Source organism: Panicum hallii, chromosome 6 (assembly GCF_002211085.1).
Source record: "Panicum hallii strain FIL2 chromosome 6, PHallii_v3.1, whole genome shotgun sequence".
Classification (NCBI taxonomy): Eukaryota; Viridiplantae; Streptophyta; class Magnoliopsida; order Poales; family Poaceae; genus Panicum; species Panicum hallii.
Genome location: NC_038047.1, coordinates 33,791,056 through 33,814,451, shown reverse-complemented (window position 1 = coordinate 33,814,451; position 23,396 = coordinate 33,791,056). Strand labels below are relative to the sequence as shown.

Genomic DNA, 23,396 nt, shown 5'->3' with positions numbered 1-23,396 from the left:
TGGCGTCCAATGTATAACACAGAAAATAAACAATCCAATGTTCACAAAATATCAAGAAATACAAAGGGTGTCACTGGCAAAATGCCAAACTTGGGCAGTTCTGCTTAAACCCCCGTGCCATTTGCACGAAACTCTACCGGATAGGATTCATCTCCCTCCCTCCGCGCGCTGTCCGTCGTGTCCGCCATGGCCACGGCTGCCGCCGTCCTGCCGGCCTTCGCCGCCGGTCCCCTCTCCCGAGCACCCGCCCCGCTCCCGCGGCGCCTCCTCTCCATGCAGCCCTCCCCCGCGCGCAGGGACGGCTCCCGCGGCTGCAGCCTCGCCGGCGCCAGCGGCGGCCGCGCGCCAACCGTTCGACGGAACGCTGCCGCGGAGACGGTCGTTCCCTACGTGCCAGGATCCGGCAAGTACATAGCGCCGGACTACCTGGTGGTACGCAGCGACAGCGGGGTTCACTCGGCCAGGAATCTTGCCACGCTTCATCAGTCTGAAACTCTGAATGGTGCTTTTCTTTGTTCGTGGTTGCAGAAGAAGGTGTCGGCCAAGGAGGTGGAGGAGCTGGTGAGGGGGGAGAGGAAGGTGCCGCTCATCGTCGACTTCTACGCGACCTGGTGCGGGCCCTGCGTTCAGGTGGCGCAGGACATCGAGATGGTACGCCACGCCCCCTGCCAGTTTCGCATCCTTTGGTTTTGTTCGTTGCCCTGTGATTTCTGATTACCTTGGCCAATACAACACCCGACTGTAAGGTTGGAAACAATGGGACTAGCTAGTGGTATAAACGAGTTTTGCCCATGGATGATGGATGCCAATGAGATGAAATGGACTCGAATGTAGCACACTGCTACTCTGACCTTTTCGCTTTGCTAATTTTTAAGGTGAAATTTTACAGCAGGACACTCTTCATTCTTGGTATATGCCGACACAGAGCTATAAGACACTAGGCAAAGAAACTAATGTCCTATATCAAAGAAAATGCATTTCAGTGTCCTACAGCTAATTTCATGGAGGAGCAGTGTCCTGTAGCAAAATTTTCCTTCAAGCGATGTGTAAAGCTTCTGATGATATTTGAAAACCTCCATTGGGTGCTTTAGTCTAGAATAATATCACATTAGATATCATTTAGCTTTTGCAGTCCGGTAGTGAACATTATTAAGAAGAATTTTTGACAGTTTGAAATCACATCTGAAATGAACTGAAGATGGTTCTTGGGAAAAAAAAGAAATGAATAGAAAACAAATTATAAAGAATTGTTTCCAAAAAACATTGTTGTACTTGGCAATTAGTTATTACTCTTTCAGTGCTTTTGGGTTATTACTCTTTCAGTACTTGGCAAAAAATATTGTGAAATAGTGGTGTCTTCATGCTTGGAAAAAATATCTTGACAAAAACTAATTTAGGATGCCTGGCTTATATTAAAGCATGGTGAGTTGTCTTAGGAATTTTGTTCAATTATTGCTGATATTCTGATTCTTGGAGGTGGTAGCACTTCTATTCTGCTCTGAGCTTCCCATTGGGATAAAAAGTGTCTGAGGAGTGAATTAGTTTAGCAGTTTTTCCTCAGTGATCAGAAGGGCCATATATTGTTATGGAGGCATATTTGAAAGATGGACAAATTGTTCTGCCTTTCATAATAAACCTTACTGTATCCTTAGCATTTGTTGCAATATATTTTTGCAGCTTGCAGTTGAGTATGATGACAACGCCCTATTTGTGAAGGTGGACACTGACGACGAGTATGAGTTTGCAAAAGACATGCAGGTACACCTATCCTGGTCCACATTCGAGCTAACAAAGTGTTGGTTACATACTTCTTGAGAGTTCTACTTTTTGTTTCCTTTAATGTCTGAAGAGTTACCATTGATAAAACATTCAGGTAAGAGGACTTCCAACACTGTATTTCTTCAGTCCAGACCAAAACAAAGACGCCATACGCACGGAGGGGCTACTTCCAATGGATATGATCAGAAACATCATTGACAACGAGCTATGACAGCTGATAGGCATATAGACATGTAGGCAGTGTTTTTTGTTTCTAGCGGATGAGATTTTGTCTTGAGACCTAAGTGTTTAGGTACTAGTTTGCTGTGCTGTATTCGGGTTTGTATTGCTTCATTGCCAGAGTTTCTGCGTGCAAAATCTGCAGGTATAGCATAGGATTGGCACTTGAGACTCACGACTAAGTTACTGTGTTGTTTCTCCATCCTTGTATTTATTGTCTTCATCGAAATCCTTTGGTTTGTCGAGTGTTCATTTTGATCCACAAAATGATAAGTTGGTTTTGGCTCACATCGGTCCTCCAAATTTGAAGAGAACCAATTTGGTCCTGGAACTGGTATTTTTGGGCTCAAATAATGTTGGGACTTGGGACGGAAAAGTTGTTGACTTTCAGAGGAAGAATGACTTCTGTGCTTGGAAGAAATGAGGTGTGGCAGACCAGCAAATTCGATTCCGCAAACCAAACAAGTTTGGACCAGAGCCCGACAGCTCGTGTGCTGCTCGTCTTGTGTTCACTTCCAGGTCAGCACGAATTACAAGAGAGCCAAGCTTGTTTTGGATCTAAGATTCTGGCCCTATTTGGCACAGCTGAAACTTGTTCAGAAGCCAGGTGGTGGGTAGCTGGCCAGAGAAGCAGCTTGTTAAAGAAGCAGCTGGTCACAGACCCTGTTTGGCACAGCTGAAACTTGTTCATAAATTATTAACAATTAATATATCATACAATTAATCATAAATTACTCTTAAATAAGATAATGATAACTTAATTACAAATTAGAGTGTCATTACACAAATAAGGCTGGCGCGGGGGGCGGCGCAGGGGGCCGGCGCGGGGGGCCGGAGGCCGGCACGGGGGAGCTGCACGGGGGGTGGCGCGGGGGGCTCGGCGCAGGAGAGCGGGGGGGTGGGGGGCGGGCGGGGGAGCTGCGCGGGGAGGCCGGCGGGGAGGCCGGCGCAGGGGAGCTGCGCGGGGGGGGGGGGGTGGGTTGGCGCGGGGAGCTGCACGGGGAGCGGCGCGGGGGGCCCGGCGCAGGGGAGCTGCGCAGGGGGGGAGCTGCGCGGGGAGGCCGGCGCGGGGGCGGCGCGGGAGGCCGGCGCAGGGGAGCTGCGGGGAGGGGGGGCGGCACGAGGGGAAGCGAGAAGCTGCGGAAGCTGGTGCGGGGCGGCTGCTCGTTTCATGAAGGCAGTCGGGAAGCGCTTGGTAGGGAAGCGGCCCATAAGCGAAGCGTTTGGCCAGTCCGCAGCTTAAACTTGCTCACAGACTGGCCCATAAGCTGTCCCAAACAGGCCCAGTTTTCTGCTCCACTCCAAAACTTTAGTCGGAGCAGGTTCCTCGTGGAGTTGAAACTGTTTGGATGTGACGTTCGGCTAGAAAGGTATCCAACTCCACGAAAGAGAGCTTTGAGAGGTCTGATTGAATGTATTGTTAATTAGAGAAAATAAACGAGTACAACTATTTTCTCCGTACATACGAAATGAAATGACAGCAGAAATGGTCGCTTCGCTGCCATGCAGGCCCTCGTCTGATGCTGGTACGCCTGCACAACATTGAGCAGAGCATGAGCGTGGCGCTGCAGCGAGTGTTGCGCCGGCGCGGCCGCCGACCTAGGCACCGGTGCAAGAACAGGAAGCCGCGCTTGAGCAGCCCATACAGCACCGCCGGCGAGGAGGAGGTGGAGGAGGAGGAGGAGAAGGTCGCAAAGGTCTGGATGGGCTGTGGAGGAAGGCAAGGTGGGAAGAAAAAAAAAGAAGAAATGAACCGTTTTCTTGTGTAATTGATAGCAGTGGGTAATTATCTTCGATCTCCACCACTTAGATTGTTTCCTAGGCTTTTGGAACAGCTGGAGAGATGTTCATGATAAATACCAATTCCGTGGAGTTTTCCCGCATCATTCATTTTTTTGGAGTTTGGAGACCTGACCTATTTTATTTCAAGTAAATCAATAAATTCCAAGATCATGCTTAATGTTGGAAATTATGTGCAATAATTCCATATGAAAAATTGAGAAAAAATAAATGGGTACAGGTAATTTGTAAAGTTAGAAAGGAAAGAAAGATCGCCCAAATTGATATGGTCTCGTTTTATTTAGGTGGGTGTATGGATACCTACATGCATACAAAGGACCTGGTATACAGAAAAGAAATTGCGTCCGATTCACCATATTGGTGCTTAGTTGAATGGTTGAACTAGCTGATATAGAATCTCTCTCGTTAGAAAGAAAAACGAAGTATTGGATTTTTTTTTCAAAACATCCTCATTAAAATTTTTAAAAGAGTGAAATACATGGACCGTATGTGAACTTGTTACTGAGTGTCATCTAAATCCATGAGTTTTGAAAATGGAAACTTAGATTCTTAAACTTAAAGAAGTATCATTAGGCTCGAGCTTTCCAAAATATCCCACGGTCTTCTCCTGAAAATATTTAAAAGAGTGGAATATTTAAATATATAGAATAAGTTTAGTTGTTTATAAATTAGAAAAGTGAATCAATAAATTTGTAAATATATTTAAGAATTTAACCGGCGCTATTTTTCCATGGTAAGCAACGTGCCCGCCAATAGCGAGACGTATGTGGTGATTTTATCAATCTCAAGTATTTATCTGCTCCGTATTTTAGAGGTACTCATAGTTGTATTCATAAGGGAAATTTGTAAATATATTTAAGAATTTAACAGGCACTATTTTCCACGGTAAGCAATGTGCCCGTCAATAGCGAGATGTATGTGGTGATTTCGTCAATCTCAAGTATTTATCTGCTCAGTATTTTAGAGGTATTTATAGTTGTATTCATAAGGGCAGCCACAACGTTTATTTTCTTAGCAAGGTGCAAACTAAGCCATGTCACCGCTTAGCAATACGGCACAGATTAGTCCAAAAGCTTCTTGCATATTTCCAAGATGAGACCCACGAAGATGTAAAAAATCATTTCAATCAATTACCTCACCAATCTTTTTACGAGCAGAGGGCACATCTGGTACATACTGATGCAGCTGCTTGAGAGATTGTGTGAGAGAATCGGAGTACCGGTAGCTAACCAGAGCTAAGAAAACATTGCATCTCTACCCTCCGGCGTATTGCACCTTCTTAGACTCACTCTCTCATCTTAGCACCCTGAAAAAACAAACGTTGGAGCTGCCCTAAGGATGAATGTATATTTGTGTACGCGGCCGTACTTTATTTTTTAAAAAATTGATTATCCAACTGTTAGCTTAGGAGTATTAGAAAAAGTATCCGCATAAGGACTTAAGAATGACTTAATAACCGATAAATAAAAAAACAGTGTAACGCCGGCATCTTTTCCTGACGGTCTGGGCGATCACCCATCCTTATCCATCTTTTCCGTTCACCTCCCCTTCTCGGTCTCTTGGCCTTCCTTTCATGCCGGCAACGACCGGCGGCGCCCTTCTCTGGCGACGAGCACCTAGGTATGCCTGCCCCTTCTCTTCCCTTCCTGTTGCGTGAAATGGAGCACCCCAAACCCTAATTGAAGTTAATTGTAGTCAGATCTGACCCAGTTACATGTAGTATGCCTACAAAGTTCGATTTTCTTTTTGCAAAAATTATCGGCATGTCCTATACCGGGTCCGCCTCTCTACGGAAGTATGTGAAACATGTGATACGAGCTTTGAGAAATTGAGTATCAATTTAGTGCCGTTGGGTTTTATTAACCAACACTTCGCCAAAAGTTTATATATTTATAATTAATGTGGATAGCGTACTGAAAAACTTCAAAGGCTCCTTAATTTAGAAGTGATCTGCAGTTCTTTTTGATACTAGGTCCGCCTCTCTACGGAGGTATGTGAAACATGTGATACGAGCTTTGAGAAATCGAGTATCAATTTAGTTTGAACATATATTATTTTACAAGCTAAAAATTATTACTTAAACATACATTCCATTCCTCCTTAGACAATAACTTATCATATCTAAAAAAGCAATAACTTCTTAAGATCAAATAATAAACATTTCACATATTTTGTGTATATTCGTCTAGTATTTTATTTATAGCTTATGTTAGTTGTTATATAGCTAGCATATAAAATATCTATCAATATGATATTTTGCTCTCCACTATATAATTTGAAGTGTCATATGATTTGAAGTGTTACAGGGCATGTTTTCTAAGTAGAATAAAATTTTTTAGCTGGAACAATTTGTTATAATCCTAGATAATATGACCGTGCGTTGCTACAGGTGATACTGTGAAATATTTATTAATCTTATCGGTTTAAATATCATCATGATATAATTAAATTTCATATGACAACATCTCATTCAATATCCTTTCAAATAATATTTTGACCTCTAACACTTCTTAACACTTTCATACATGCTACCCATCCCCTTCTTCAAAAATCTCCCTGCCATCCTTCACGATGCTGGCTGTCATGACCTTCGACAACAAGGGCGCCCACCATATTAGCATGCGCGCTCGTCTCGACACTGTGGCCTAATGACATGCTGATTTACACTTGCTAAGTATTCACGGTTCACCCCTATCCCTAAGTAGGGTTACCTGAAAAGCTCGAGACTTCCGAGCTATTTATATTTGACTTGCTAAAAAATTCAATTCAAGCTAAGCTATACTTGGAATCAAGCCAAGCTTGAATCTAACCTGGAGCTCGCGAGCTCCAACGATCGAGATTGGTATTCGATGATACTCGAGTATTTCAGTTTTACATAGCATATGCATGCACCATGCTATCTCTGTTAATTAAATTTCCAACCATCGAAAGATAACATAGCTGGAGGCTAGAGCCTTGCATCACCTAGCGAGCTACTGTGTTGCATAAGCTAAAATAGGTATAAAATAATACTTCCTCTATTCTCTTTTATTCTCTTTTGATAGTTCGATTTTATCTTGGTACAATGATCAGGAAGAATAACCTTGCTTATCATCTTATTTATTACGACTCCTTATTTTTAATGTTATCATATATATTAATCTTTTTTAAGAGAAATTACTCTGCACATGAATCAAACGGCCATCCATACTATTCCCAAATGTCAACTTAAATGAGACTATAAAAAAGAATAATTCAATTTTAGAAATAGATCTATTAAGTAAAAAGAGGGAATAAAGCTAAATATTCAGATATACTTTTCTTTCCATTTATTTATCGTATTTTACGCCAATTGCAATGTATACTTTAATTGCTCTATTATAAAGACTGTAAACTTGATAACCGAACCCAATAAGTGTTATAGGGATGAAAATCCTCTCACGTCAAATATCAAATGAAACTTTTCCTTCTCTCCTTGTAATGATCATTATATATCAATAAATTTGCTGATATGATATAATATTTAATGCCTATAAAATTTCTACTTCTAAAATTAGTTTTATACGTGCGTCTATTTATTATTAATACTATTGTTACCGTAAAATTGTTGTGCGGTGGTCTCTAACTCTGCATAAGTGTTAAACATCTTATGGTTGGATCGACCTCGGCTCGTGATCCTACAGGTTAGGTGGCAGGCTCGCTGGAGCTTTGCTCATTGACAGCACTCCCGCTCAGGGCCTCAGGTCCATCTTCTCCCTCTGTTTCTTAAACCTTTCCCTTCTCTCGGACTCTCTCCTCCCTTGCTCTTCCTTCCCTGGCGGCGACGGCTGGGCGAGCGGCAGCGCCATTTGTCCCCTTTGCCGGCGACGAGCGCATCCTCCAGGTATGCCCGCCCCTTCTCTTTCCTTCTGCTGTGCGAGACGGAGCACCCCAAACCCTAACAAAACTATTTGTATTCGGATCTGAATCCAGTTACAATATATTACCTACTAAGTTCGATTTCGTTTGCAAGAATTATCGGGTGTACATGTGTACACCCATGTCCTATGCTGGGTCCGCCCCTGCTCTATACACGAGTTTTAGATGTATCTTGCAAACCTGTCCTTGGATGTTTAACTACTCGGATATAACGGTGCCTTGGGGCAACATCCTCATGTTATCGTCTATTTCCAATTTCTATGATATGTTTTTTTCCCTTTGGAAGCTATCAACTCATCATAAAGATGGAAAATATTACAAACAAGCTTATTAATTCTGTTATTAAGTTCAAGTGGCTCCTTAGGAAAATTTTGGTTTGTGGGCCAGCCATGTCTAGTAGGTTAGCAGTTCACTTCATTGCTTGTTTGCTGCTTTGTTGCTTCATTTGTCATACTTGTCAATCTTTTTATTTTACCTTTTTAACCTATGAGTTGGTGATTGTGTTTTAGATACAATTGATACCATTCTTGTTGGATCCGATTATAGGGGTGCCATTCCTTGGTGATTGGGGCTCATAGGGCTGTTATGTATTGTGAAATGACGCAAGAGGATTTTCACTGTCACACACACACACAATGAAGAAGTTAATGCAATGCCAATAAAAAAATAATGGTACAACAACAAAAGGACAAATTGATTTCTCGGTTTAGTTAATGAACACTTAGCTGATTACATGTAGGCTTAATAATTGTGGCGAAGTTTGACTGTAATGGAAATTTATGTTGCACATTGGAATCAAGAAAGATATATATTCGCTCAAATGGAACTTTTGTAATTGGTTAATGGTGTCCTTATTCTTCAACTAAGCACATTTTATATGTTCTTGTTGTCTTGACTCTTGAATCACTATGGCATTCTTTACTGTCAAGCTGCCCTTCCTTATTTTAAAGTATACTGTTTGATACTTTGATGCGTGTATACTTATTCCATTATATAGGTTTTGTTATCATATTACTTTCAGTTCAGCACAAAATGCAAAAATTTTAACATCCAATTGTTTCTTTTTTTATTCACATCTTGTTAGGTAGTCTTGTAAACACCACGGAGGTTTTCAATTCTGTGCATAAAAGTCAGTTCATGAACACGCAATTAGCCATGTCTGGTGTGTATGATGAGAAGCCACCTACAGAGGTTCCCACTGATCCGGCATGTTCAAGGAACAGTATTGATGAGGATGATGATTGGGTGATAGTCAAGAAACAGCGGATCACCATATTAATTCCTCCACCATCACCAGATGCTGCGAACCCTGAATCAGACAGGCCCACAGTAAGTTCTAAACATTCTGGCTTAACACTGAGGAACAGAGACTGGGATGCTGCCAGAAAGAAGCACCCTAAGCAGCTGATTGCCGAGAAATCCAAGAACACTCCAGAGGATGGCAATAGTGAGAAAGCTCAGGTAGACCATTCTGAAGGTACAGTTCAAAAAGATGTTCCCAAGATGGTGGTTGACATACCGCTACACAGTCCTGCTGCCCCTGTTATAAAGTCAGAATGGACTGAAGGTGGATTTCAGGCTGTTAAAGGACTCTTTCATCAAGGCAGCGGACAAGTGGCAAATTCCACTGGAATCATGTATAATCCAATGATGCCAGTTATTTCTTCACCTGTTGCAGATAAGATCATGCGAGCCCGGCTTCTTGAGAGACGCGTTGCTCGGTTTGGAGGACTGAGGAATTGGCTTTTTGATTGCGGTCTTGGATGGTTTGTCGGCATATTGGACAGTGAAAAGCTGGGGATGTACCAGCTAGTCTCCCTTACAATGACCCAGCTGAAAGAAATGGGCCTTGTTGCTGTAGGTCCACGGAGAAAACTGATCCATGCCATTGACAGTCTGTGCTGCCCTCGCCATGTTGAGACGGTTTCTTGATCTCTAACACATTTTAGATGGCTAGAATGTCAGAAAGCTATTACAGGAAGGAATGTCTGAGTGGTCAGCGATTGCAGTCAGTTTGGTTACTTAAGCCATATTTGTCTCTTGTATGGATAGCTAAAGGTTGACTCATGACCGGGAATCAGAAGCTGAAGCGATTGCTGAAAGCATTCGGGAAGCTGAACCAGGAATCAGAAGCTAAAGTGATAGGCAGTTCATCCTGCTTTGAGACATGCTTTTCTAGACTGTCCCGTGTAAGATAATCTGACGTAGGTCGAGCTTGATACCATGTAATCTCGCAGGTATGGAAGGACATTTCCTTCTCTAAGAACTGAGGACTTTTATGAATCTGTCGGGCCTCTCCCCTGGCAAATTTGCGATGTCTGAGTTGGTGGGTACCCGCGTAATTGTAAAAGCTCTTGTGTTTGGAGTTGCATTTACTGCTGCAGTTGAGGAATTAAGAGGATCGGACATTCTAAAGTTAATCACAAGTGAGGCAGATACGCTCATTTGGCTTTTCATGAAGTGGATACCATAACTTGTTTCAAAGCCTTAAAAGGTGATTATGCATTAGCATCCCAGGAAAACTGCTGTTCTTGAGCAGTTTGGTAAGGGATTTACCAGTTTTACCAGGTCAGAAACCTGCTAGTTCTGTTGCTGAAAATGGTGTAGAGTAGGCCACTACTGCACCATCGCATATAGCTTGTGACTTGTTAAGTTGTTGGGATCCGTGGACACTCCTTTTATTTAGAAATGTTGTGCAAACACACCAGTTGCCATGCAAAAGAACATTTCACATTTGGATAGCTTACTGAAGAAATGAATCACATGACTATGTGCGGCCATAAATGAGGATTGTCGATAAACACTGGCGAGATGTGATGTATTGTAAGCAGTGACATATCCGAATATTTGGTGGGGCAAATCGAATGGGCTTTGCACCTGCTCCAGGTCATTTTGCCATCATGCCTCCGCCATCTTTTACCCTCCATAGCCAGCAACCACTAACAAATAATATGCTAGCTCATTATACTATCTCTTTGATCACCAGCATTGCCAGGCCTACGTGTCGATCCTAACACGTTTTTTAACTTCGGTAATCATGAAATGCTTATCCTTACAATCCCTCATTCATCCAATTTCAGGCATGGACGTAGTAAGAGAAAAATTAATAAAATAATAGCTGAAATTGGCAACCCCCCCCCCCCCTAACACAACACAAGAGAACAAAAACAAAAGAAAACCCTCGCACAAAAAACCCTCCACCTGCAGTCCTCCCGCGCCGCAATCCTTCCATGGCGGCGGAAGCTGCGCCGCCGTCGGCCACAGGAGCAAACCCTGGCCGCAGCCCGAAGAGGAAGCGGAAGCCCAAGCCCAAAGCGGCCGGCCCCTCCGCCCTGAACCCTAACTGGGCGCAGCTCCAGTCCAAGCTCCCCCAGCGCCCCGCCGCCACCCACCTCGGCAAGCGCAAGCACGACGCCGGCCCTCCGACGCTGCCTCCCGCGTCGAAGGAGCCGTCTCCTCCCGCGGAAGCGGAGGTCAAGCTCGAGCCGACCTCCGACGACGTCAGGTGAGAGCGCCCTCGCAGCGAGATGCTCGGATTGCCGGTTTCAGATGTTTGGTTTTTTGACTTCGTGATTTGGGAATGGTGGTGGGGTTTGGTCAGCTTGACGAAGGCGGTGGCGATTGACTGCGAGATGGTTGGGGTAGGTTCCGACGGCAGCAAGAGCGCCCTCGGCAGGGTCACCTTGGTAAGCATGATCTTTTACTTCACTTTTCTTGTTTGTTTACTTTGTGTAGTAACAATATGATTAGTCGGAAATTTATGAAGTGGAGTAGGGAGTACTCTGGAGTTGGGTTGAAGGCAAGAAATGTTCTGTAGTCATTGATTAAAATTTAGCTGGAAGGGCCAGGATTTGCCAAAAGCTCTTAACAATGAAGCAGGTGCAGGAGTGTAATGCCCTGCTTTATTAAGAATTGCAACTATTTTGTAGCTGCAGTTAGTTCGATGTGGAGATGTTGTGTGGTTGATTTGGGCAATTCACAGCTGGAGGATGGTTATTCATAGATGTCTGGCTTAAGAATTAGGTCGTTTCAATAACTCCATGACTCAGACGGATTGACTTTCTTGTGGTTTCATGATAGTGGTGGTTAGTAGCTTGCACTTGGAGCTGGTATCATGCTGGTATTGTTAAAAAAACATGTGATTAGCTTAGATTCGGGTCTGGCAGTACAGTAAACTAGTAAAGCAATTTCCTATCCTATGGGGTTTGTAATGCTTGTTTTATTAACTTTGTTTTATTAACCTGATGTTAAGCCCAGAATTATGCTAATAAAGTAGCATATACATTGGCTGTATTAGACAAGATTTAGCAATTTACTAGTGCAATGTGGCCCTTTTCCCTTGTAATGTGGTTTTATCTATTAAATTGTTTTGTGTGGCTACTTGCTAGTTCCATGACAATGCTATAAGGTACTGTTTTAGTGTAGTTACTAAGTGATCTGTAGCTCTTACATGAATTTCAAGATTTGATGTAATAAAATAGAATGTTTACATCATTAAAAAAATCATAAAATGTTTTAGTGATTTGTGTATACTTTATTTTCTGTGTCCCTGAATCTGGAGCTCAAATATGAGATAGATTTGATGTTAAATTCTTAATGCTCAATACTTGCCCTGTGTGACAGTGTGAGAGGGAATATTATGTAGAGTCAATAGCATTTATTTATAGGATAAGTGCACAGTAATGATAGTGTAGGTTGTTTATGTTGTCATCTGGTAATTTGAATGCATTTGTACTTGGATACTTGATGTTATGTAAATGGTTCAAGGCTTCAAGCAGCGAAGGTTATTCTTGAAGTTTGTAAATTACATGCTTAAAGTTTGATGGAAAGTTATTAGTGTAGGCCATGTTTTGCCTAGCCTTGCTTTGGAAAAGAGTGAGCAAAGATTTCCTCTCTGTTGAGAGATAGCAAGGGAGGAAGAACCAAACTTGCTCCTCCAACAAGAAGGATTTCTGGACCACAAGGGAACCAAACATTCTCGACTGCGTTGTTCAACGTTATGTAGTACTTGATATATAAGTTTCTGTAGCATTTGCAATGCAATAAATGTACTTAATGAAGTTTGGTTGAAATGTCCAAACATTTAGGCAACATAAATGCATTCCTGCCTTTCAAAATATCATCCTCTAATCTTAATGTGCTTTTGTCAGGTTAATTCCTTTGGCAATGTAGTGTATGATGAATATGTTCGAACAGTGGAGCGAATTGTGGACTACCGTACCCGTATTAGTGGGATTAGACCCAAACACATGAATAAAGGTAGATATGTCAACATTGTCAATCTATGACTATATGATATTTTGCTGCTGTTGAGAGTGACGATTTATGTGGGTTATGCAACTGTCTTATGTCACTGCAGCCAAAGAATTCTGGGTTGTGCAGAAGGAGGTAGCTGAGCTGATTAAAGGAAGAATTCTTGTTGGGCATGCACTGCACAATGATCTTAAGGTTGGTGGCTGTAACTCCAATTTTTATGCACTCTGTGTTCTTGTCTAATTTATTTCACATTTTCCAGGTTTTGCTACTAAGCCACCCAAAGAAGGACATTCGGGATACATCAGAATATGAGATTTTCCGAAGGTTAGATGGTCTGAGCATCTATTCTGACATAATTATTCTTATTATGATTATCGAAAACTGTGTTGACATGTGAATTTCAATTCACTAGGGAGAGGAAGCGGCGATCGTTGAGGGATCTTGCTGCTGAAGTACTTGGTGCAAAAATACAGCAGAATGAACACTGCCCAGTATGTGTGATATTTCATGGTTATTGATTTGTCGTTAGTCTAATACTTCCATTTTGATGTCCTTCAAATCATGATTGCTTGCATGATCATTTTGATAATCCTGCAGATTGAAGATGCCCGAGCTGCGATGTTGATTTACAACAAGCACAAGAAAGCGTGGGAGAAGAACATGAAAGAACAATTCAGGTTCAAAAAGAAGCTCAAGAAGCGAGGCAAGAAGAAACCTGCTGAGTCCAATGCGAGTGACCCCAATGTCCCCACTGTTCTTCTATAAAGACTAGCAAAAGATACCCAGGAACCTGTGTGAACCATTTCCCTAGAAGTCTTTCACTCTGACAATGGGTATGGATATGATAAATCCTACTGGAACTTTAGCTCAAGTCAGTATCTAACCATTAAATTTTCAGAGAATACTTGGTGCCAGTGTCGTGATTCCAATCGATGATTCATAGTTCTCTGTGTAGCATTTTTACTAGGGAAACAGTATTTGTAATGAAAATTTTGTAGCTCAACATTCATGTATTGTAAATTCACATTTGCATTCGGGTTTTGTAACAAACAATTTCACTATCAACTGAAAAATGTCACAGGTGACAAGATTGGGTTGCTGAGAATTGGATTCTGAGGACCGGGGTGGCTCGCAGCAATTGTAGCAGGTGTGAAACCTCTGTGCTGCTCATGCCGCTTCCTAACCGTAAACTGGTGCTGGTGCAGGGGCAGGGAGTTGGTGTCCAGCATGTGCAGGATGACCACCATGAGCAGGGAGCAGGCGAACATCGGTATCGGCCCGAAGATCCACATGAGCAGCGTGGTGGCGAAGTAGAGCGCCCGGAGCCCCATTGACCAGAAGTTGCCGCCCCGGATGACGGCGTGCTGCACGTAGTCTGCCGGCACGTCGGAGTTGAGGGTGGTGATGAGGAAGCTGGCCTGGACATAGTACCTTGCCGAGTGGATGAAGCAGGTGAAGGAGGCGAGGAAGCAGACGAGGAGCGAGATGTACTTGACGGTGGCCGTGGCCTGGCTGCGATCGCCGTAGACGAGCTCCGTCATGAACACCTTGGTGGTGCTGCTGATCCAGGCGCCGATGAGGGAGCCCAGCGCGATGGAGAGGGAGGCCAGGTTGGTGGACGCCGAGATGTTGCCAGAGATGACGCTCAGCGCCAGGCCCGTCTCGTCAGGGGCCGCTCGGACCATGCGGCGCACCCAGGCGGCCTTGTTATGGTTCTCGTAGCCGATGACGGTGGTGCTGGGGTGCCGGAGGATCCGGTAGAGGAGGAGGAGGTGGTAGCTGAGCATGACCACCAGGCCACAGGGGACCAGCACCAGGTCCAGGGAGCCCTTCTCCAGCTGCATCTCCTGGTCTCCTCTCCTGCTGCTCTTTCGTTCCTAGGATTGGAGGTTTCGTTATTGCTCGTCTCTGCAGGTGTCTCGCTCTCGCATTTTGATGCTGCTTCGTTGGGAGTTCCGTAGAGGACGTTAGATCGTCGTGGCTTGTGGTTTGCGGTTTTATTTTTTGTGCGTGCTAGTGGCCGAGGAATGGGCTCCTGGTTGCTTATGAGTTTTGCATTGGAGTTGCGGCCGTGGTACTAACGGTGTGGCTTGTCGCTTGGGGGCAAAGACTCTGAGCACGGCAAGCAATTTTTTTTGAGATTGCTTGGAAGAAAGGTCGGGAGATATAACTGCTTGACGGGTTGTTGGATCCTCTGGGCTCTTGTTTGGATCAAGAACCCATCATAGAAAAATTTGGTAATGAACACTGGTAGCAACGACTCCACTGGATTCCGTCATCATAGAAATGGCAGAAAACAGAGCAGCTGCAAGAAGCAACGATGGTTATCGTGATCGTGCAACACTAAGAAGGAAGTGAAATAAACGGTAATGTCGTTTGGGAGCGGGTACCGGGTACCGGGGGCCGCGAACCCGTTACCCCCCGCGTGTCTGCGTGTACCGCCATGTGTTTGCTTGCACTCAAGGAGTCAAGGGGCACGGGCCAATTTGAGTACATCGTATCATCGACTCGGCAACTCCGTTAGGTCAAGTCCCAGAAAGCATTCGGTGGTCACTGGTCATATGAGCTACATCCGGATTACGTACCCTGTATAATTTTCCAAGCCTACAAGCCTTTCACAGTAGAGCGTGCCTAAGCCTACATTTTTTTTGATAATTGAAGGATTTCATTCGAATCAAACACAATTGACAGATTTTATTCGAATCAAACATCTTGTACACTATTCGATTGAGGCAAATTTTTCAAGAGGGAACGCAGCTGGCGGCCACTCTTTTAATAATACATCAAATCAATTGATATTAAGGCCATATTTGTTTTAGCTACAGGTTATAGAAAATATCTTGTAAATCATGAATTATGGAATTTTAAGATTGTGTGAGCTGAGGGTCGAAAGAAACAGGCACCATCTGGATTCTGGGTAAAACCTGTTTATTTCAGCTAGAGTTTTAAAAGCCAAGAATCCATAATCTAAAGCTCATACAAACAAGGCCTAACGTGTTTCTTCATATAAATTTTTCTCACCGAGAAATTCACATATCTGAAAAATAACAAATAATATATATAGAAAATAAAACAAAATAGTCGACGTTCTTTTTGGCATAAGGGCAGAACCATGTTTCCCTACTGTTCAACACCTAGGAAAATATCCTTTACAAATCATCGGAGGATTTTTGCCAAATTATGACAAGAGACATTGCATATTGTTTGTGCGTGCCCATCAATCCATCATCCTCGTGCCTAGACGTTGAAAGCGATCTTTCCTTCCAAGCAGAGCTATACCCGCCGCCGTATAGCCCGCTGATAAGGATGATCGGCTTTGAAACTACTATTACGTGCTCGCTCCATTCATACTCTCTCGTTATAAAATGTAGGTTGTTTTAAATTTATAGATTCATAAATTTTGTTATGTATTTATACATATATTATATCCAGATGCATAGCAAATATCATAAATCTAGAAAAGTTAAAATGAACTACATTTTAAAATGGAGTAAGCATTACCTACTAAAGGCTGAGAAACTGTGGCGCCTAGGGCTAACAGCTTTTCACCAGAAGCAGGAATCGTCCCCTGAACTAGAGGAAAGACCACATATCGTCCTGGAGCAACTAGAAAGCAGGCCCCATTCAACAAAAGAGGGTCCAGCATCCGAAGACCGAAAACCAAGCTTATTTCACGCCTGTGTAGCTGGTTCCGCATCATCCGGAATATGAAAACTAGAAAACAATAAAAACATAAAAACATAAAAACAATAGCATGCGATAAAGCAAAGGGCACCGATGAAGCATTGTATGGACACACTCAAAAACTTGTGCTGTACAAAGGAATCTATGCACTTAGGGACTTGTGGCATTAAAAAAGAATCCATATGTAGTCCAAGAACTCAATAGAAGCAGTTCGGGCCATGCAGCAATAAGCCAATAATATATGCTATACCTTAATAATGCAAAGATCAGCGAAGAAGATAAAGATCAACGAAGAAAGAAGTACTCTCTGCGGCACTATATAAAAGGAGGTGATGTTGCACAGAACAGAATCATCGAAGGAGAAACTAGAAGCTCCACAAGCAGAGAGACCTGTGAGTCCCTAGCCATAAAAATCCTTAGTAATAGCACTTCGTGGTGTATAATAGCTATAAAAATCCGTTGTAATATAAGTAATTTTTTTCTTTCTTTCCTCAATAGTTTGGGTACCCGAAACGTGAAACGGGAAAAATCATATGTAAGCCCGTTTGTTTTAATAAAGTAGTTTTTCTTTATTTTTTCTGTATTCGCTGGATCGATTGTGCAATGTAAATTTCTGTGCTAAGGACCCTATAGGAAAAATCTTTTCGGCAGTTCTCGTTTAAGCCCTGTGTTTGGCGGTTGTGAGAAACCTCGTGACCGTAGACAAGTGTTCTATTTGGGTGGAACTGTCTGGAAGACGATAAAAATCTAAACAAAGTAATCACGTCCATAAACATCTAGGAAAAGAAAACTGCTTAATTATTACTAATCACATCGGTATCGAAGAAGTGGCTGAGGAGGGAAGGCGTGGGTTGATGGGATATATGTAATTTTCATAGGAACGACGACGAGCAATGACTGGGTAAGTGAGCGCAACCCTGAAGAGGAATGGGAATGCCGAAAAGCTCAAAATAGCTAGGACCGAGAACGAAAACTTAAATTTTGGGTTGAGACCAGAATGATCGATCCTTAATTGTGGGCTGAAACCAAAAAGATCCATCCAAACGGATAAAATGTGTGAAAACAACGGTGGACAAAGCAGCCAAAACGCTACATGCACATCTCCACACGTTTATATTTAAACACTTTCTTTGTTGAAGCTGTTTAGATGCCAAAAAGAGTGGCTAAACTATTAGAAATATTGATTTGATCTAACTGTTGTAGCTACATTTTATCATCTATGCCAAGATGACATTAAAAGGCTCGTAATTTTTCTTTCACTACTTCAAAAAACACTATCACCAGCGCTATTATCGACAATAATCGGTTCGTCAGGGGAAAAGCTATCATTGTTGAATCTAACTATAAAACCAGCAGTGAGAATAGTATTGCCGGGTCTCACCACAACCGACAGTGAAGAGGTATCTGGATCTGAAATTCGTATCAAATTTGAAAACTATAATTAATGGGAAAAGTTCCAATATTCCTCCAGCTAGTACCTTGTTCCAAATCTAATCGCTGAAATCTTTGCGTCTCCATGTTAAAGAGGTCACGAGGCCAAACTGAAACTGCATTTATTCGGGCGGGGATTGAGTATACGGCAGGCATCCTCTCTGCCAAATCTGACAGAGAAATGCATGGCTTCCACAGGAACGCTAGCCCACGGCACAAGCCACCAAAGCCTCTGGCAAGCACCTGCGTAGCTCCTGAACTACTATTCAGCAGCTTACTGTCAACGGGCAACAGTGATCGATGAACAGTGAGTCAACAGCTCCGATGATCCATGGGGTCTTGTTCCTCCCAAATTAAGAATCATGGTGCTAGTCCTGCGATGATGCGGAATTTTACCAGAATTCACAAGAACCGGTACAAATGTTCATGGTTTCTTGAAGAAATTCCGCGTTCTGAACAGGGTCGAAATCGAGAAATCACCGAATCAATTTGAAACCACTAGGTGCTCAAATTTCCTGTACATTCTACCCATGATCTACGCAGTAACTGTATTTTTTTACAAAAAGAAAAAAAGAAGTTTCAGAAAAAAGTTGTATACATGTTCAAACAAACAAGAACATTTCCTACTATCCTAGCCAATTACTAGTAGTCATCAGTTGATCACTTTCCCTAAGAATTCAATAGCTTTGGGTTTCCATTCACACGGGAGGCCGGAGCAGCGTGTCCGCCTTGTGGATGCTCCTGCTGGGGCCAAGAAGGCATCCACTGAGGCGTCCTTCGTCGCCTTCCTCGTCCTCGCCCATCGGTGCGCCGTCGCGGCGCCGATACGCGGCCTCCACGTCGCTGAGGATGGTAGACACCTCCGGCATCCCCGGCCGGCTGCGCCCGTCGTTGCCCACACACGCCAGCGCCACCCTGGCCGCCCGCGCCAGGAGCCTCGCCTCCGCCTTGTCGGCCGGCGCGCCGGCCCGCGCCACGTCGAGCACCTCCATGCCGCCGCCGGCGCGTATGTGCGGCAGGGCCCAGTCCGCGAGCCGGCCGCCGTCCCAGCGCCGCCCCGTGAGCAGCTCCAGCAGCACCGCGCCGAACATGTACACGTCGTCCTCCGCGCGCGCGTCGTCGCGGCGGTCGAGGAAGGCCGCCAGCCCGTAGTCGGTGAGCCTGGTCGCGTGCCTCCAGCGCGCGCCGCCGCCGCCGGTGGATGCGTTCACGAGAACGTTGCACGGCCGCACGCGGCCGTGGACCACGCCGTGCGCGTGCAGGTGCGCCAGCCCGCGCGCGGCGCCTGCGGCGACCGCGGCGCGCTGGCGCCACGACAGCGTGGGGATGTGGCGTGCGTCGCCCTCGCCGAGGAGCCTGTCGAGGCTTGCGGCGCCGACGGGGGCGCGCTCGACGAGGATGACCCGCTCGCCTGGGCCCTCGGTGAGGCCGACGATGGCGGCGAGGTTCGGGTGGGGCGGCACGGCGAGCGAGCGGACCGCGGCGGGGAACCGCCGGCCTCCGGGGTCCACGAGGACGAGGTGCGGGTGCATGCGCTTGGCGGCGACCCCGGGCCCCGCCGCGTACACGGCGAAGTGCCGCCCCTGCCCGATGACCCGGCTCGGGTGGAACCCGTCCGTGGCGCGCTCGACGTCGGCAAGCGGGACCACCGGCAGGGGCGCCGCCGTCGTCGCGGCCGCGGAGCCGGGGCGGGACACGGCACCGTCGGTGCCTCTCGCGGCCGCGGCGCGCCTCCTGCGCCAGAGCAGGAAGAGCGCGACGGCCAGCGCGAGCAGCGCAGCGGCGGCACAGGCGACGAGGGCGTGGTGGACGGCGGCCACGGCGGCGTCGTGCATGGCGCGCGGCGTGGCCGGAGCGGTCGTGGCGCGACGGCCGGAGTGGAGCGCGTTCCGGGGGCACGTATGGGGATTAAGTAGCACGTACGCGAGGATCGGCACACGTGCGACGGTACGTGCGCGCAGGTGTAGCCGTGTGCCCGTGTAGGTCAAACCTGCTATGGGTACGCCGTGAAGGAATGGACTGTCAGTGTGGGACGTGTCGCAACTGTGTTGAGCAGCTCACCTGGTCCAAGCAACTCCTTGGTTTTTTGCTCACCAGCAGCTCTGGAAATTTGTTGTAGCATTTCACTGTGTTCTTTTGTCACCTGTCCGGAAGTTCTGAAATATAATTATTGTTTTCTGAAAAGTTATACAATCTTTTGTAATCTAAGCTGTTAATTAAGCTTCCATAACCACTGCACTGATATGCAAATGCTCCCTTTGTTTTACTCATTGTTCGCCTAGATGGTTGTTTAGTTCGTTTAAACCACGTTTAAATCCTACTCCACAATAGCTATTCAAATATGTTTAATCATCCATTTAGCCTGTTTATTCGGCCTGTTTAAATATCGTTTAGTCCGATAGTTGGCTAAACAATATGTGACCGAATGCTTAGTATTTAGAATAACATTGGTTTCATTTTGTACAGCGTATCAACGTTTGAAAAAGATGTAGTTTTAGCCAGCAATTGATTTAATTTGTTATATTTAAACCTACAACAAATTGTATCAATAGGTTGTATTTCAAAAAAGGTAGAACATATTGATTTTGTGAGTGCGTGTGTTTCCTTTTCCATCTATGATACTCGTTGGGGTTTAAGATTCTTTGACTGTGGCAACCTATTCCCTAACGGTGAAACTGCACAGTTTTTTTTTTCTCCCAAAAGGATCCTAGGGTTGAAATTTTCTCACGGGCACGTCAGCGTTGTTATCCTTCTCCCTCGTATAGTCAACTTTATCAAGTTTGTTTCAGCACATTTGTCTGTGCATGTCCGGCATCTGCATATACCTAGAAATAAACAATAATATCTTGTATCACTCAAGTAAAAACAGAATGCCAAAATATTGTACTGCGTACTCGGTGCACAAACATAATGAAAGGAAGCATTTTAGGACAATGCACAATTACTCTTTCTGCAATAATGAAGGGCCATATGTATCATACATGGCATTTACACTCTTTTCTTTAATCAAATCTCAATTAAGTGTTTGACCCAGCGATTGTTCTTAAGGCATACCGCCTTGGGGTACGCCTTATCACCTAGGCGACAAAGGCGTAAAACTATGTTGAGACAACCATCCTTACCTAGTTTTTCATCCAAAGTGTCAAATCTTCAAACCTAAATTCCTAACTACACATAACCCTAAAAACCCAAATCCTAAAGTGTTGAATTAGTGACAATTGGTGAAGGGAAAAAAAAGGTGCAATGGAGGAAAAGAAACACCTAGGTATCATATAACAGTTCCAAATTAATAACACTTATCCGTAGGTTTTGGGTACCGAATTTACATCACCCTGAGAATAAATTAAACCAAGCTAGCTTGGTTAGGAATTGGAAGGTTAATCGTATTTTTATGTTTGTACGCATCCAAGAGTACTCGAACAGGTACAAGTGGTTATAGCTAACGTGATCGTGTAGAGTTTTAAATTGAAGAGCAGGTTAGGGTGGTGTTGAAAAGCGCTTCTCAGATTAAATTTCTTCCTAAATAAATCGAACTTGTTGACACCTGCTCTGTCAAAGACACATCAGGGTTTCAACATATTCTTTTTTTAAAAAAAATCACTTTACAAAACCATTCCAATCACACGAAAGTATGAATCTGACAATGAAAGAGCACTAGATCAGTTAGTTGGGCACACTATGTATTACCTCATCACAGTGGCGTACCTAGGATTTTAACATAGGGTATACCGTACAAATGATACAACAGTTCGGTATAATTCATAGAACGATTCGAGTAACTATAAGTTCGTATAACAATTCGATATATACAAATATAAATAACTAAAGGTCTGATAATATTGATCAACATCTTAAATAGTATTGGTGCATGTTTAAAAAAAGAGATGTAATTCTCCACTCCTTTAATTTTTATAATTCTACCAACTCGTATATTAAAATGAATTGAGATATGACTTCATTAAGTAGGAACAAACTAAATTTTAGTCATTTTTAAAAATACCTTCACACGAGCAAGGAACACAATTCATGACAAGGTATTCGCAATTCTCGATCTCACATGGAATATCATCGCAAATCGCATTTAAGTAGTACACTCATATCAATTGTAACCTAATAATTCCAATTTACATGATATAAGTGTTATCGCCATAATTTGACTGGGCCAAGGGATGGGCCGAGAGCAACATGGGCTGAAGGAGATTATCGTAACGGTTTGCGAATTGACTTCTGTGCGAGCATGTCAAGGGCCGGGATGGCCGTGTATCTAGTAAGGATAGTTTAAATATAGTAAGTTAGAGATTGTATCGTAAGCAGTTAGGGTTAGTTAAAAAGATCAAGTCTCTGGACTATAAATATGTATGGTGAGATTCAATAAAGATATCAATCCAATATTCACAACAAACTCCCGGCGCATCGCCACCCCTTTCCGAAGGGTTTCTCCAGATAATCGACATGCTGCTCCGATCATGCTCTGCATGGTCGGGGCAGCGTCGCGTTTATCTGCTTATCTTTGTGTTTCTCGTGCTGAAGCGTTGTTGATGACGAGTAACACTAGTTATCTTAAACGATTATGATACTGCATTAGTTCCGAATAGTACATCCATGTTCTGTTTGCTGTTCGTAATCGTTTAGCTGCCCTTGTACGTGATCCCAGATGCAAGGGCAGCACCTTGCTCTGTTCTTGCTTAGTAGATCTAATCTGTTATGGTAGTTCTTTGCATTGCAAGGATTTGGTTTAATATCCGTATGATTAGGCCCTTCAAACGGGTTGAATGTTCCGGCTGCATGTTTGGTGCTTTATGGTAATCTAAGGAGGGATTATTCCGGGAATCGGCTTGTTAGTTGGTTTTTAAGCCTCTTTTTAGGTTAGCATCCTGTTATCTTTCATGTTCGTTAGGCTTAACCAAGTATAGGATGTTCCGGTTGCACGGTGAAGACTTTTACCGTCGTAGATTGGATTAGCTTGGTAATTACGGAGCATGCTTTTATCTTTTCTACCGGATTCATACAAGACATTCGAATATTAATAGATCCGATCTGTTAAACGGGTGCAATCGGTTTCTTGTTGTGACACCCTAGGTGTCAAATAGATTGAACCTTTTGAAATAATATGTGGTATGTGTGAAATTGTGTGAAAATCCAATAAAGTTATGAGAATAAGGGTATTTGTGTAATTTTATGAAAATGCAAACCCTTTTATGTAATTTAGTTGGAGTATAAAGTAACTTTCCAAAATTTACCAAGGGTCAAAGTGAAAAAGGTGAATGTCATCATTACCAGCCTTAAATGCTTGCAAATAAGCCCCCAAAGTTATAAGATTTGCATTACTA

General features: G+C 43.9%; 5 protein-coding genes across 6 annotated transcripts; 3 read left to right on the top strand and 2 right to left on the bottom strand.

Moving 5' to 3' along the window:
* Positions 1–103: 103 nt before the first annotated feature.
* LOC112896761 (thioredoxin-like protein CITRX, chloroplastic) lies at positions 104–2,250 on the top strand. Its single transcript, XM_025964890.1, has 4 exons — positions 104–432; positions 529–651; positions 1,678–1,758; positions 1,874–2,250. The coding sequence occupies exons 1-4, from the start codon at positions 187–189 to the stop codon at positions 1,988–1,990; spliced, it is 567 nt and encodes a 188-aa protein (XP_025820675.1). The 5' UTR covers positions 104–186; the 3' UTR covers positions 1,991–2,250.
* Positions 2,251–5,340: 3,090 nt separating this feature from the next.
* On the top strand, positions 5,341–10,479 carry LOC112896758. Its single transcript, XM_025964886.1, has 3 exons — positions 5,341–5,418; positions 7,461–7,660; positions 8,780–10,479. The coding sequence occupies exons 1-3, from the start codon at positions 5,372–5,374 to the stop codon at positions 9,625–9,627; spliced, it is 1,095 nt and encodes a 364-aa protein (XP_025820671.1). The 5' UTR covers positions 5,341–5,371; the 3' UTR covers positions 9,628–10,479.
* Positions 10,480–10,827: 348 nt separating this feature from the next.
* Positions 10,828–14,178, top strand: LOC112896759 (RNA exonuclease 4). 2 transcript variants are annotated; one of them, XR_003229541.1, is made up of 8 exons: positions 10,828–11,200; positions 11,297–11,381; positions 12,846–12,954; positions 13,055–13,143; positions 13,211–13,275; positions 13,364–13,442; positions 13,549–13,784; positions 14,033–14,178. XR_003229541.1 is itself a non-coding variant. In XM_025964887.1 (7 exons), exons 1-7 carry the CDS (start codon positions 10,926–10,928, stop codon positions 13,714–13,716), a joined length of 870 nt encoding a protein of 289 aa, XP_025820672.1. In that variant the 5' UTR covers positions 10,829–10,925; the 3' UTR covers positions 13,717–14,016. The 2 variants fall into 2 exon arrangements, 1 of the variants encoding a protein (XP_025820672.1); XM_025964887.1 differs by lacking the exon at positions 14,033–14,178 and having other exon boundaries at positions 10,829–11,200; positions 13,549–14,016.
* LOC112896760 lies at positions 13,963–14,929 on the bottom strand. Its single transcript, XM_025964889.1, has one exon. The coding sequence runs from the start codon at positions 14,793–14,795 to the stop codon at positions 14,013–14,015; it is 783 nt and encodes a 260-aa protein (XP_025820674.1). The 5' UTR covers positions 14,796–14,929; the 3' UTR covers positions 13,963–14,012.
* Positions 14,930–18,547: 3,618 nt separating this feature from the next.
* On the bottom strand, positions 18,548–19,921 carry LOC112897992 (leucine-rich repeat receptor protein kinase MSL1-like). The gene has a single exon (XM_025966398.1). It carries the CDS (start codon positions 19,899–19,901, stop codon positions 18,765–18,767), a length of 1,137 nt encoding a protein of 378 aa, XP_025822183.1. The 5' UTR covers positions 19,902–19,921; the 3' UTR covers positions 18,548–18,764.
* Between the last annotated feature and the right edge of the window lie 3,475 nt (positions 19,922–23,396).